General features: G+C 41.1%; 1 protein-coding gene and 1 long non-coding RNA gene across 6 annotated transcripts in view; one reads left to right on the plus strand and one right to left on the minus strand.

Moving 5' to 3' along the window:
- The window catches only part of LOC129380545 (uncharacterized), a 37,298-nt gene extending 32,739 nt beyond the window's left edge, over window positions 1-4,559 (plus strand). Inside the window, exon 3 of the long non-coding RNA XR_008608666.1 lies at window positions 1,965-4,559. This is a non-coding gene — a long non-coding RNA (uncharacterized lncRNA). The remainder of the gene's footprint in view (window positions 1-1,964) is intronic.
- Sac1 (Sac1 phosphatase) overlaps window positions 1-16,015 on the minus strand; it is a 140,736-nt gene that overhangs the window by 84,494 nt on the left and 40,227 nt on the right. For all 5 annotated transcript variants that reach the window (XM_050193221.2, XM_050193218.2, XM_055061830.2 and 2 more), the window contains 5 exons: window positions 13,250-13,309; window positions 13,149-13,182; window positions 8,784-8,971; window positions 8,188-8,274; window positions 8,025-8,093 (listed from right to left, as the gene is read on the minus strand). In XM_050193221.2, the coding sequence (XP_050049178.1) occupies window positions 8,025-8,093; window positions 8,188-8,274; window positions 8,784-8,971; window positions 13,149-13,182; window positions 13,250-13,309 (438 nt within the window). The remainder of the gene's footprint in view (window positions 1-8,024; window positions 8,094-8,187; window positions 8,275-8,783; window positions 8,972-13,148; window positions 13,183-13,249; window positions 13,310-16,015) is intronic.

Below are 16,015 nucleotides of genomic sequence, written 5' to 3' on the forward strand. Positions count from 1 at the left end.
CTGCTGCAGACTGTGATGGTATATATTTTCCGGCTGCTAGATCCCATGTAAACAAGAAAAGGCGCGAGGCGCGCATGATCTAGAATAGTATATAGCCGCCCATCTCACGTGAAAACAATGGCACGCACAGTTTATTTTGGTACCAAATGTCTAGCTGGGTCGTTGCACACCACGTTCAGAGCTATCGCTGCCAAACCTATTGCGATAAGTACCTTCACCTATCTATTTTACAGCGCGTGGTGCATAGTGCTTAGTGCCATTGGTAGCGTACAGCATACTTTTAGTAGGCAATAATACAAACGCACTGCCATTCCCTGCTGCAGGCAGCGCGATGTGGTCATCACGTCTCGCTTCGGTGGCATCCGGTATCGCTCACCACCTCTATTCTTTTGGGGTTTCCCGTCGCCCTCTTAAAACACCACGCAATAGGAAAACAACAAAACGCGTCTCTGGCTGCCGGAACACCACCAGCTCGACGCACGTCAGTGTCTCGTGCCACAACGATCCGCGCGACGCTTCACATTATGTAGATATCAACAATAGTTCAGTCTAATTTTTTTAGTTACTGCGGATCGTACATTTTTCGGGTTAGTACATTTTTTTCTCGTGGTTTTTTCCAAAACGTATGAACGAAATTCTACTGTATACGTATTATACTATGTACTTTACACTATTTTTCCACATGGTCCCCACACCAGTTCAGACATTTGTGCCACCGCATCACTAAATTTGAGATGCCCCTGTCGTCAGTCAGTGATGCACGCAGCCTCCTTGAACACTCATTGTCATGCAAGTCCTCACGAGATTTTGCGAACTCGCAACACCACCCCCTGACACTTCTCAAAGCGGAACACCTTTCCCATACGTGGGCTGCATTTCCCTGTAGATTTCGATGGCCGTTCGTCCCTTGCTCCATAGAAAACGAATCACACTTAGTTGCTCGTACGCCGTGGATGTGTGAAGCACAACTGTTATCTTCAACAACCAACAGCAGCACCGTGCTGCAGAGCTACAGGCAGATAAGGCCGGGCCAGTCCAAGAAAGATCCACCGCTGGGATTGGATATGTTAACTAAAAAAAATAGGGGCAAAGACTCTTATTTGCCCTTTTATGTCATTTTCTACTATTAACCTAATAAACTTAATTTTGATCCAATGTTCTTGACTGCGAGTGTACAAACTGGACAAGTGTTTAAATCAGGGACATATCAATGAGGTCTCACTATTTGAATGCGGACAACCAGGGTGTTGAAACGAAATGTTTTTCGTTCTATTTTAGTTTCATTCCACTGAAAAAATTTCCATTCCTGTTCTGCTCCTGAACGAAAAAAAAAAATTATCTGTAACGGTTCATAATAGTTTTGGTTCCCATGCAAAAAGTTTTGAAGCAACAATAAATACATAGTGTTTATTTTTCTCAATAAGTGAATTATGAATTCTGAGGTCATGCTTAGTGTCTTGAGTCAAGGCTCTGAGCATGATCTCAGAAGTACATCGAGTGTACTCGCTAAAATGTGACACCGCTGTTCCAACAAACGAACTTAAACGAACAATAAAACTTCGGTAACAAAGCATTGCATCCATAGAAAACTAAATGATAAGCTCTTCAGTGCGCAAGCCCTGGGTTTTACTATGATGTCAATCTCCTGGTGCACGAAGTGGCAGGCTTAGATTAGTGGAGTGCTTGACCGGTTATCACTCACACTATCCCTGCTTGAGATATGTGCTTATGCGGAACCCTGAGATACGCGCTAATTCTGACATTCCCTGACGTTGGTTGTTTTGAATTGCTGACTTTCCCCTTGAGCTGAAAACCGATCAAAAATATTTAGGTTTCAACCCAAAACAAGATAACAAATAATGTTTCGGTTACATTTTCGTTCTGGTCAAAAATATTGTTTGGTTTCGTTTTTGTTTTTGTTTCATTCTTATACACTGCTGACAACACTACTTTTTTCTACAAAGGGACCCGTTATGAGGCAATTCCAGAGAAGATGATGCCACAAAAGAGGCCTGCCCCAACCAGTGACAGTAGAGGCTAGAGCACCAACAGTGACGACGAGAGTGATCACTTTGGTATAACTCCAATGGCCACTGAAAGTATGTTGCCACACAGACTGGAGAGTATTTTCTAGGACACGCTGTCTAAAGGACTGCTGTAAGTGTACACAAACATGCAAGAAATAGATTAAATGTGCACAGGTTATATATATATATTATTTATTTATTTATACATGCTGGAGCCTCAATGAGGCTATTGCAGGATTGGGATGAACAACAAACATACGACATTTATGAACAAGCTTGCGTGAATTGTTTCAGTGGTAGTGAACATACGTTGCCCGGTAATGAATTCCAGACTTCAATTGCTGATGGAAAAAAACTGTGCTTAAAAGAATCAGTGCGGGCAAAAAAGGTTGAGATATTTAGAGCATGGCGACTCCTCGTACATGAGGGTTTGGAAAAAGTAGTTATCTAGAGAGGTGAGGAGAACTGAATAACGTGTGAAGGAATTTTAGGCTTTCAAGTTTGCGATGCTCTAGGAGTGAGACCAAGTAGGGGAAGAGAGTTAGATGGCCAAAATTCCGTCATATCTCCTACAAACAAAATGCACTGCCCTTTTTTGCACTGATTCTAGTTTTTTTGACGTCACAGTGTTTGTATGGGTTCCATACAACGCAGCCATATTCGAGGATGGGGCGAATAAGGGTTTTATATGTAAGAAGTTTAGTTTCTTGAGGAGCAAGACGCAGCATAGGATGTAAGTAACCTAGTCTTTTAAGGGCTTTGTTACAGATGACAGACATCAATGTGTTTTGACCATGACAAATCATGTGTTAGTAGGATACCTGAATATTTGAATTCGAAGACCCTATTTAATGTAATATTGTTAAAGGCATAGGCAAAGAAGGAAGGGCATGAGCGTCATATAAAGGACATGGAGGCAGTTTTGGAAAGGCTGATATTCATTTGCCATGCTTTGGACCAGTTACAGAAGTCAGCAAAATAATTTTTAAGGACAACATGATCAGTAGGAGATTTAACTGTATGATATAAAACGCAATCATGAGCAAAAAGACGTATTTTAACTGAGGTGTGTAGGGGGAGATCAATAATATAAAGCAGAAATAAAAGAGGACCCAGTACTCAGCCTTGGGGAACCCCTGATGAAACAGGCATCAAGGGTGAGTTAGTAGAGTTGAAAAATACATATTGCGAACGCTGGGAAAGAAAGTCCGATATCCAGCCAACCAAAGATGCATTTTTTTAGTATAGCGAACAGCTTGTGCATAAGTTTAGGGTGTGAGACAGTGTCGAAGGCCTTTGAAAAGTCTATAAAAACAGCATCAATCTGGTCACCTATGTCTAAAGAGCTGCTGATGTCATGAATGAATTCTGTCAGTTGTGTTATAGTGCTAAGGCTACGTCTAAAACCATGCTGGAAAATGCATAAAATTTTGTTAGTTGCAAGAAATTCCATATGTTTAAAGATAATGTGTTCGAGTAATTTACATGAGTGTGATGTTAAGGAGATTGGCCTATACATGTAGTTAGATGGCAATTGAACGTTACCCGACTTAAATAACGGCAAAATTGAAGCAAGTTTCCACGAGGGAGGAACGGTGGCGGTTGAGAGAGATTTTCTAAAGATAATTGTTACATATCTGCTGCACCAAAGAGAGTATCGAATGAGAAAAACAGTTTGGATACCATTGGGACCAAATGACTTCTTGGTGTCTAAGTTTAGGATTAAGTTAAGTACACCCTCAGTAGACAGTTATATATCGTCAATTGTAGGGTATGGTTCGGAGTCAAGAACAGGGGTTACAGAATTACCGGTCATAAATACAGAGTGGAAGTAGGTGTTAAAAGAAGAAGCTATTGTCTGCGAATCAAACTGCAACATTAATAATATGTCCGAGGATGACCCAGGTGGTAGGATAGCTTTCCAAAATTTTCGGGGATTAACCAGCATTAATTTCGGAAAGGTTACCTTGTAATAAAATTATTTTGCAGCAACCATTTTAGAACAGAGTTCCTTTTTAGCGCTAGGGAATTGCATGAGTTTTGTTGAGTCACCAGAGCTTTTCGATGAATGTAATCTGGCTACACGACGTGATAAATGCAAAAGGTCCCTAGTCATCCAAGGAATTTCAGTGTTTGTTTTCTTTGTTTTTAACCCATTCAGGGTCAATTTTTTTTGCCATATGTGACCACCCAGGGTCGATTTCTTTATTGCAAATTCCAATTCTTCTTAGGGACCTATTTTGAAAAAAATTTACCGTAATTTTTCTAGGGTGACCGTAAAGTGAGAAAAAGATATTTTGCGTTGGTATATATGTACTCTTTATTCATGAATAACAATAAAGAAAGGAAATAAACTTATAAGAATTAAAAATTTGATGCATTGTTATAGTTCAAGGCTTAGAATATGTGCACACGACAATATTTCACAAGTCTCAAATGTTCCTGCTCTTACAGTCATATTTACGTCCATAGCCTAATCGAACTGCGTAGGTGAGCAGACCAAAAAAACTGTGTGGCTGTGTGCCCCCCCCCCCACCAAAAAAAAAGAGCAGTCACACGTTTGTCACACGTATTGTGTGACAAACTTCTGCTAATCTTCATCTTATCGCCAACCAAAGGCAATTAGATATCGCGAGTCTCCCAAAAAAAGGAAAAGAAAAGGAAACGCATGCATGGCGGCATCCTTCCTATGCTCACCCCTGTGAGCACTAAACGAGTGAGGAACAGGCGACCGCCCTTTGAGCGATTAAGAGCGAGATAGCCATCACTTTTGCGAGCGCAAGAAGCGAAAACCGCCCGCGGAACAAAACCCAAACCGCCGCGCACCCGCGAGCGGTAGTATATAGACACGCTGGAGCAAACTAGCTCTAAAACAAACCATGCAACGAAAACCGAGAGAGCGAGGCGCGAGAAAAATATTCTCTGTATTCCCACATAGTGGCAGCACATGCCAGGAAAGAAAACATTAAGAAATTGGCGCGCTTTTTAAACATACAGACAGCGCTGTAAATATACGGCATCGACCATTTTGGATTTGTTCGCAGAGCCGTATATTTACGTCACTGACCCTGAAAGGGTTAAAGGAATAAAAAGGTTGATGCAACTACTGACAAGATTTTCAAAGAAACTTGTCAAGGTATTAATATCACTAGTTGTACCTATTAGTTCAAACTCGTGAAAAGAATCGCATAGGGCTTCTGTTATTGCCAAATCATCAGCACAGTTAAAGACAGGAAATGTGCGGTAGATATAGCTGGATTTAGGGACGATGCCAGGAACTGAAATTAACATGGCATTGTGGTCAGATATTCCATCAATAACATCGCATTCATAACCGGCATTAAAAAGAGATGTAGTAAGAAAGACAAGATCAAGGACGAAAGTTTGCCGAGTGAAATCCTGAATGATCTGGTGCAGGCCACAGGTCAATGAAATATGGACCAACTCCTGCCCGATGGCTACTTTGTGTCCGCTTACTTTTATAGAAGACCAATCAACACCAGGAGCATTAAAGTCGCCCATGCAGATAATGTTGGATGAAGAAGTATTATGACTGCAAAAATTCACACAGATTGTGTAAATGCTCAATATTAAAACCAGGTGGACGGTAAACGATGCCTATAATCAAAGACAAATTTTCGAGTTGAGCTTTACACCACAAAGACTCAGTATCAGCTGGGGCAAGGAGTACAGAAAAGTGAAGGTGAGATTGAAGAAACAGAGCAACAATGCCTCCTTTCCAGAATTTTCTGTCACGCTGAATTACCTTGAAACCAGAAGGGGGGGAAGGGGGGGGCTACCTCAGAATCATGCACCCCATCATGTAACCAGGTCTCAGTAACACCGATAATATGTGGCAAGTAAGACGAGACCAAGGAAAGAAATTGAGAGAAATTGCTGATGAGGCTTCTAGCATTAACGTTTAAAAAGGAAAGTTTATTGCCAGTACCATGAAGTCAAGGGGATTTGGTCCTAGCAAATGCTTCGGTGGGTTTAGTTGAGCCAGCAGATGATCTGACGAGAGTATTGGATGTGCTATCCAAATTGTATCGTACCCTGTCAATAAACACGTGATCAAATCGAAGTTGGACAATGTTGGAGAAATGTTGGAAGAAAGTTCCTCATGATTCTCGTTAGGGCCCTTGCTGAGACCACGTATAATAATGTTGTTTCTATGCGACCTGTTTTCTAAATTGTCGCTTCTGCAAGAGAGAGTTGATATAGCATTTTTAATTGCTGGCTTTGAGTGTGTAGGTCGTCATTAGAATCCTGCGCACCACTAGACGTTGAGGGTGACTCAAGAGAAGATACACGAGCTTCCAAAGTCTCAAACCTCGTGTTGACAGACGATTGAAACATTTTGATTTCAGCAATATACAGAGCCAGTTTCTTTTGGCCATTTAGGAGTTCAGAGAGCATTTCCACTACTTCGGGTTGTTTATCAACATCTGTCAACTGGGTTTGGGAGGCAGGATTTCTTTTATTTTCTACACTACTGGAAGGTGACTTTCAGCAGATCAAGCAAATAGGTAGTCTTTGGAATGAGCTTTGAAAAGGCCCACTAGGTTAATACCACATAATGCCAAGACTGCAGAGACACTAATAAATATCTTGATGGCAAGGGGAGAGGCTCTTCAGATGCAAGTTCACAAATAAGTTTTTTTTTTTTTTTGGTTTCGTGAGTATCATTTTAACTGGATTGCACTATGCTGACATTCCCAAAAGGGCTAAAAGTCATATCTGCAACCAGAAAGAAAGAAATGTAAGAAATGTATACATACATACTACAGTAGAACCTTGTCCATACATTTAGGAAAAAAACATGTATGAAGTAACGACTGGCAAAATGTACCTCCATAGTCACTCAAAATTTGCAAACTCTACTGCAGCTGACATCTACATAATATGAAGTGCTGTGAGAATTGTTACAGCATGAGACACTGATGTGCACTGAGCTGGTAAGGCTCGAGTGGCAAACAGACATTGTCGTTTTTGCCACTTCCGCAAGCTAACATCTGCGCTCCTCAAATTCGGCCTGGGTCAGCAAATTTTGGTAAGAAGTTCCGATGTGCCCACTTGGCAAGAATCACTGCAGCACGAGACACCGAGCACGTCAAGCTGTTGGGGCCAGAGCAACCCAAAATGCAATGTGTTGTCTTCCTATTATCTGGTGTTTTGAGATGGCGACAGAAAATCTAAACGAAATTGAGGTGGTGGGTGACACCAGAATACGATGCCAATGCGACCTGAGCAAAACATGATGCTCACTTCACACCACCTGCAGCAGGGAACAGCATGTTTGGGTTATCGCCTATTAAGAGCATGCAGTACGCTTTCAATGGCACTAGGCCACACGTGCTACGAAATAGATAGGTGATGATGCTTATCACAATAGTGTCAATGACAATAGTTGTGAATGCAATGTGTCTGATGTGTGACAGCCCACGAGGAGATTTGCTGGTACATACCGGGAAAGCAAACTGAGTGCGTGCTGGTATTTTCATGCGACAAGGGCGGGCGAGTATGCGGGCAAGCTGCGGTGGTGGGAGGCTACTGCTCTCTATATAGCACATGCCTTGTAGCTTTTCTAGTTCACACGGGTCTGAAAAACATATTATACGGTCGCAATTTGGCAATGCACTGAACGTTGGTGCCAAAAGATTGCGTTTTCCGGGAACGCATTAACCAGTAAAGGAAGAGGTGTAACTGTACTGGGTCACTTTTTGCGTTCTCAACTGCGAACACTGGTGTCGGGAAATTGCATGTGATGGGATCAATGAGGTTCTACTGTATATAGTGTCTTTAGACATGATTAATATATAACTGCTAATTCATTCCATAATATATAAATTCCGAACACATTCCTACAACACAACTTCATTATGCAAGGTATCCTTGCCAGAATGAACCGCTATAAAGTAGCCGCAACACATGTCACTTCTTTCATCACTTTAGTGCCCTGCCAAACATTAGTACAAAAGAAAATTTTCAACTCACCAGATTGATTATTACTTGATTTCCATATGTATAAATCTGATTGTCAAAATGTTTCTGGAATGCTTCGAGCTGGAAAGTCCAATAACAAAGGTTTATGTGGTGCCATAAGAAAAAAAGCTGCCTATGCAAAATAAAGAACACAACACAACACCACAACACTTACATGGTTGAGCCCTGAAGTCAGGGTTGGAGGAGGCTTGTATCTCAGGTTAGGCAACTGAGTCCAAAACAAAGGAATTGAACCACGTGTCTGAAAGGCGAGTGGAAAGACCATCATCACACAGCAAAAGGTGATATAACACCAGGAACTTGTCATGCCTCTCCTTTACTGTGGTCCTTAAATTAAATTGCCTTGTGGCAACAGAGCACCTCACATCATTGCCTTATCAATGCATGCTGAACCAAGGTTCTGTTTATATTATGCTGGCATATCACTTTACCGAAGGCTTTAAACTGATTACACCTTGCTCTTAATATTGCAAATAGAAAAATAAAAGCAGAAGAAAAGCATGTGTAACAAAAAGATCTTTAGACACACGCAAGGTAACAAAAAGTTAACCACCAAATTTTAATGAGCTCTAAATCAGCATTCATGAAATAAAATATTGATGCTCAAATAAGGGGGTCAAAACCTGTCACTGTCATGAAAAACATCACGGAATGTCACCAGCTGTTATTTATTTAAAACTATATTGATTACTGCAAAAAATCTGAGATATCTATATAGGTGACATGAAAAAGATGGTGCAAATGTCCTACCTGAACAAATGAGCTCCGTGCAGTGTCTCCTTCTATGATTTGCTCAGTTTCAACGAAATTTGCAGCATGACCTTCACTGTCCAAGCCCCTCATGAACATGCGCGTGCCTGCTCTATAGCAACTCCGGCGTGAAATGAGTGCAAATGTGAAACCATGGCCATTGATGGCACATGATTTGATGTACACAACTGCAGGTTAGTCAAGGACCATCAATCAGAGCCTGCACTGATAAGGTTGCAAAGGCAAATCACAAACACAACTGCTGAAAACAAAAGTACTTCAATTTATCATCACCTTTTTTGCTACCTAAGATGTAATTTATCCATCACATTAATTTCTCACACAATTCATGAACTAAAAACCCACACCTTCATATAATGGTTATCAGTAATCAGATTTTTAAGCACTAAAAATACACGTTATAGGCACCTAAAATAGGCACTTACAGCCTTATCTTAAGCATGAGTGGGACCAAATTAGGCACGATAAATTGTTCACAAACCAAAGCCTGTTATGTGTATTGAATGTTTCTAGCTCATTTTCATGGTAAGAAAAGTGATGTAACATTCACCTGCGAGGTCTGAAAGGCAGTAAACATATTAAAATTATTATGAGGTTTTACGTGCCAAAACCACTTTCTGATTATGAGGCACGTCGTAGTGGAGGACTCCGGAAATTTCGACCACCTGGGGTTCTTTAACGTGCACCTAAATCCAAGTACACGGGTGTTTTTGCATTTCGCCTCCATCGAAATGCGGCCGCCGTGGCTGAGATTTCATCCCACGACCTTGTGCTCAGCAGCCCAACACCATAGCTACTGAGCAACCACGGCGGGTAGTGAACATATTGTGCAAGCCATTGCTTCACACGGTTTTGCTGGGCAAAAGAGAGGCTGCTTTCTTGTCATGCACATACTGCAACCAACATTGGCATAAAAAGTAGAGCAAGCATGAAAAGCACAAAATACACCAGGGAAGTGGCTCAACAGTTACATGAGAGAAGCTAAAATTTTTGCCTTATGAATTAAAGCCAACAAATGTTCCAGTATGATAAAGAAGCATAGAATAGCACATGTTCAGAAATCTTTCTGTAAAAGTTTCTGTAAAGAATGGTAATACACAATTATCATCTCTAGGTTTTGGAGTTCAATATTGTGCCTTTTTTCACTCAGAATAAGCTTGTACGCTGAAACTGACTGATTGATTATTAGATTTTATTGGTGCAAGGGCATCTCCGGCTAAAGAGCGCCAGGACATGTGTCATGTTCTGCAGAATTCGTAGGCTGAAATCAAGTGCTCAATGTTCACAAAGGTGTCTGGAGTGTTATTATATTTCTGTATGTTTGCCGGCTTCACACACTCTGGGATTCTTTAGTGTTCACCTGTAAGAGCCTCTAAAATTTCTTTGAGCATAAAAAAATCATGTTTCTTGCGTAACACAGACGGCAACATTGCACAAACTTAATTGACAGCTGTTGTAATGCAAATGGGATGTTATCAAACTTGCGTTATCGTGGTGTAGCTGTGTCATGACTCGTAAACTTCAGAACTCTTCCTTAAGCACTTTTTGTGTGTTGCTATGAATTTAGTCTCAGCAAAGTGTTTCTCTTTTTATTACACATTGCAGCACAGGAGTATTATGTATCTCTGTATATGAGGGGTGTAGCCACAGGGGGTACATCAAGCTCCAGCGACAGTAACCCTTTTTCAAAATGCTATGCCTTTTTCCCTCAAATCCTAGTCTACAGTGTAACATGGGAGTTATCTGTCCACTGCGAAAGATGCAGACTTTTCATGATCTTTTTCTGTGCCATTGCTAACCAGTGTCAGGCAATTGGTGAGAGGCACTCAAAAGTTAAAGTAGCATTGACAAGGACCGTGCTTACTTGCTAGGTAAGATTGTTAAGTGCACTGCAATTAGCAATAGTGCCTGCCAATGCCACCAGATCACGTGGAAAAAAAAGAATGTGCTATCAAAACAGAAACAGTGCCCCAAAAATGCATGTTGAGGCATTAAAGGAACAAATACGCACATATAGACACAAAGGAGAGAAATAGGCGTTTATAGGCACTATAAAATCGGTGCTAAACTACTTCTTAACACATAATTTGCATACATACACCAGAGGGATGTGGCACTGACACGCAGGAAAAGATAGGCATTTGCCTATAATCCGGTCTAAAGTTATCAGACAGGAGTTGGAAAACGGCACAGCCCATAAGTATACTTATAAGTAGGGGTGTGCAAATATCAAAATTTTCAAATATGAATTGAATATGAATACTTAGCTTCAAATATAGAATAAAGCAAGTTGGTTTAATTTGTTATGTTGAAACACTGCACTTACACTGTCAATGTTAGAAAACTAAACTAGTAAGCCGTTATACTAAAACAGTGTGCATGTGGCTCATGTTAACTTGGAAAATTTAGTAATTACGACTAGCTGTCCTTGCCAGCCTGTGCCTTATTATACCGCATCAAAGGCCGTTAAAGTCAGAGGCATTTGAACCTGTGCCAGTCGTCATTCACTGCACTTGCTGTCAAGCAATAGGCTCAGAATTGAGGGTGGTGCTGAACAAAAAAAAGTGCGCCCTCGTTGCTGAGAGGCTGGCTTTGCTGCAAAGCTCAAACATTTAGAAGATAAGTATGCTTTACAGGCAAAATTTCGCTAGCAGCACGAAATCACAAAATCGCCCAATAGTCTTAAATCAGATAGAAAGAAATGCTAAGAACTGTGTTTGCTCCCACACTGCCAGCAATATATTTCGATTTGATTTGCATATTCGTGTCCAACCGAATATTCAAACATTTTCGAATATCTATTTTTCGAATCGAATATGAATATTAAACATATAATATTCGATAATATTCTGACTTTTCAAATATTTGAACACTCCTATATATAAGTAGAGGTTTTCATTTAAGGGTTTTACATTTCTTGAAGTTGAGCGCTACTATATATGAGGAAATCCGGGAAGGATTCGGGGTTTTGTTTGGCAGCCAAAAATTTGCAATTTTTTTGGTAACTTTGACAAACTATCAGCACAAGTCATGTTCTCCTCTTGCACACAAACTGGCTATTTAAACAAGTGAAATTACTAACAAAAACATGAAATGTCAAAGAGGACTTAACATAAATCATGTGATGAACTTAAATCCACAAATCCTCATTGTCGGGCATTATTATTACACTTAAAAGAAACCATGTTAACAAAAGCAACAAATAGAGGCGAGTTAGGCGATCCCTTCCTTACTATGTTCTCTACACTTTTCTAACAAAGGAACAAAGTACAAATATTATTGCACAAGGGCGTGCTTCACAGGAGGTGTGATGCTTTTCCTTATCTTACAAGCTCCTGCTGACATCCATTATCATAGGCATTGGAAGCATTTCTGTGTCTATCCTGGACCTATTGGGCCTTTCCACCTTGTCTTTTCTCCTGTTTTACTGGTTACCAATAAACACTCTTGCAACAAAATTAACAGAATTACCCTTTTTTGAAGATGATATAGTCGGGCAAACATCCTCTCAACATCGCAGCTACTGGTTACAACGCAAAGTCTCTGCTGCATTAATTCGCTTCCTAACGCATTACCGCCATTTACATGTACGCCATGTGTGGGAAATGTGATGCAGTGTACTATCGTTGTATTCATTTCAATGCAGCTACTAAAAAGGCGACAAGCTTTCGCTCTCTCAATGACCGCAGGGGCTGAATATATTGTATTCTTATATATGCTGGTTTTTGCTTGAGTGTTAATCGAAAATGAGGCACATACTGTATTTACATATATTAAGAATATTAGTAATACATCTTGTCCACTTGCTCATAAAAGGTAGGCAGCTTTCATTAGTTTTGTAACACCTGCATTTATTACGTTTTATGAAAGGTCAAACTTTGGGGAGAAATCAGGTAACCCGATTTTCATAAATTCTGTTCAGGGAGCAAGAATAGAGAATCATTGGGTTTACCCCAAAATGAAGGGCCCTATGTATAAGCTATACCACACACACTACACCACCCACCCTACACCACTTGCATGCTGTTCCAAACCAACAATGTGTCTCTACTCCAACAACAGGTAATAAAGAAAACTAAAAGTAACAAAATTGCCTGCAAAGCACAAAAAGAGAGAGAGAGAGAGGCCATGAGGGAAAGGCAGGAAGGTTAACCAGGCTGAGTCCGGTAGGCTACCTTGTACTGAGGAAGGGGATCGAAAGAGGAGAGGGAAGAGAGGAGTTCACACTTTGCACAATTACACAGACAAGTGTTCATCGCTGAGTTACAGGTGGTCATACAGGCTAGTGCATGTCAATGAACACAGCAGCACCTTTGTAGCCTTGTATACAAAGCATAAGGATACATCCATGAATAATAGGCAGGCAGAACTTCCGAAGCTGCAGCAGAGTAAAAAAACAGTAGTATTTAAGTGGCATTCAAGCGCTACAGTTTAATGCAACATACCTCTACTTGGTTGCTGAACTCACTCATCAAGTGGTGGTTCCACACAAATCTCTGATCTGCCTGTTGATAAAGACAAGTAAGCCAACTCACAAACACATGAAAGCATTTAAATTTCATCAGGAAAAACAAAGTAAGTTCCTGCTAAATGACTGCTAATTAAGGCATAAAATATGTTTTGCTCCAAGGTAATGCAATAAGCTACTGGTGAATTCATGTTCCTACTCTTGTTTACTGTTTACTCCTAAGTGTCATTATGTGCTGGCGATTGAATGCATGGCAGGCAACTACGTATTTACCTGTAAACTCTTCCAGTGTCAATTTTCAACTAAATCTGTGTTAGTGTACATCAAACGGTAGGTGGGCTCAATCCTAAAATTCAGCCACAACAATCTTCAATATGTACACTGCTCACATTGAGTCTTTGGAACACCAGAGATAATGAAAAAGATTATTGCAAGCCTGAGTACACACCCTGGAGTCAAGATGTGCACTGCGTCGTTTGCCAGAAATATTGCAATGTACACTCCACAATTTCAGCATGCATGTAGATCGAAACAAAAAACTTGTTTGTTCATAACCTCTTTGTTCTAAGAACTGCCACGTGATTATAGGTTTAAGTAGCTTTAGGTTTCATGCTTGAAAAATGTGGCATAAGCTTTCTAGTGTTCACTAGAAGACTTTCTTTTTTTTCAGCTATTATATTTTGTGAATGAAAGCTTGCAGATTATTTTTGGCAATTATTCATTTCACCGAAAAGTGTATGTTTATTGGCAAATTACCTGCAACCTAGCTTTTACATATTTTCAGGCAATTCTGACAGTTTGTTTAGTTAAGGAAATATGCTGGACGCCTGTTTGAATTCTTTACTGGGACAAAGCTGCTATTGTGGCAAAAAATGCGAAGATGAAAGTCGGTGTCCTGTCCCAAGGTACAAACAACCATCAGATGGACTAGCGACAAATCTGGCATAGATGCACAGGCTGTTCTTTAAAGGGGAATCCTTAAAGGGAAACATGTGAACACCCTCCCAGATCTAGGAAAAGGGGAAGCAGCAATTATTAACAAGCGCTCCTTCATCAAGCATCTTTGTCAGTTGCTGACTTTGAAAGGTTACCATAAGCACACCAGGGAAAGAAGAAAAGAGTGATAATAAGGGCACTGCTACGAGTGCTGCCCTAACGAAGAGGAACAGATTAGTTAATCCTTTAACTGGCCGCTCAAAAATATTGTTGACCTAACAAAAACTTCTACAAAAACAAGACAAATCCAAATATTAGTCTGTGCCTTTAAATTTACATCAATTTGAGTACCCGCTCAACAGTGGTCTTCGCAAAAACGACAGTGAGCACTAGAAGATGTTTTGGTGACAAAGCCTGCAAGCTTCTTTGTTCTATTTTTAATATATGTGGTGGTCACGTTCTCACCCCAGTGAAAATTGTTCAGTTTGTTTAACCCATATATGCCTAAACTTTGACGAGTTGAGAATTTTAAAGTATCATTTGGTAAAAAGCCTTTCTGAGGCATTAGAATGTAGTATCAGCAGTTTATTGATAGAAAATTATTGTGTAACTGTTGGTTTTGAGCCGTCCTACATAGTATTAGGGGCGAGCTCCACCATCCATCGGCGTGACGTGGCATGAGGGATCACGTGGACACAGCGGCCGCGTCGGCTGCTTCGGAAGCGCCGAAGCAAGCTTTTGAAAGTCCCACCTGTGCTGCCGTTCTGATTAAGTGGTGAGGCTTTACCGCCTTGGGTATCAACTTGACAACATCTGGAACTACTATAATAGGTAGTGACTGCCTTTGGAGGCGTGCAGCATGGTAGGCTACTGCTCGGTGCCGCAGTGCCGGACGTACGCAACGAAGCCCGCTGTCAGCCTTATTCACACGTAGCTGCAGGGCAAGGAGCTGCGTGAAGCTTGGCTGGTGAAAATTAGAACTGGCAGACAGCCATCGGCTACAACTTGGGTATGCAGCAAGCACACACGCGAGGAAGGTTTCTGCTACGGCGCGGGTTCTGCGCGATGTTCGGTGAGTAGCAGAAAACACGCACTGATACGCTCGCCCGCGCCTGCTGCCCGGCTAATGTCATGACCCTTTATTAGGTCTATGAACTTGTTGATAATAGATTTTGGCAAGTTCACTGGAATGGAAAGGGAGCGGTAAGAAGCGCGTTAAAAAAAGGCATGGCGTATGGTCATGTTTGTGTTATGAATTAAAGCACTGGATTACGAAAATGAAGCAGAGGGAAATCGCACGCTGAGACGACCGATAAACATACAGTGCGACGCAACTTGAGAAATAATATTGAAATGTCCAAGAATTTAGAAGAGAACAAAAGATTGAATCGTCACAACAGCATATCACAGTCGCCGTAGGCGTCGAAGTCTCTATAACGAAATTATTTTTGAACAGATCTGATAGCGTCCAGGCAACAATGGTTGCTAGTGTACTGTCAAATGCTCATATGCTGAGGCCTAAAGCTCATGGCACAGTGCGAAAGCACGCTCACAGCGAAAGCAAAACATTGTGCGTGGACATGCATGCAGACGCGCAGTCGGTCACTGTGAACCCGTGCGATCGCTGCATTGAGGCTTCATTCTGTTATGCTCCATTTGGTTATACAGACAGCCCACTATAAGAACATATTTGATGTTGAATTCCAATGGCGGAGTCGGAGCAAATTTTTCTGCTCGTTTCGGAGCAAGTTTGTTCCAATGACAGAGTGAGGGCGGGAGTAAGGTGTTCCAATGAGAGAGTCGGAGT

The sequence above is a fragment of the Dermacentor andersoni genome, chromosome 1, assembly GCF_023375885.2.
Source record: "Dermacentor andersoni chromosome 1, qqDerAnde1_hic_scaffold, whole genome shotgun sequence".
Classification (NCBI taxonomy): Eukaryota; Metazoa; Arthropoda; class Arachnida; order Ixodida; family Ixodidae; genus Dermacentor; species Dermacentor andersoni.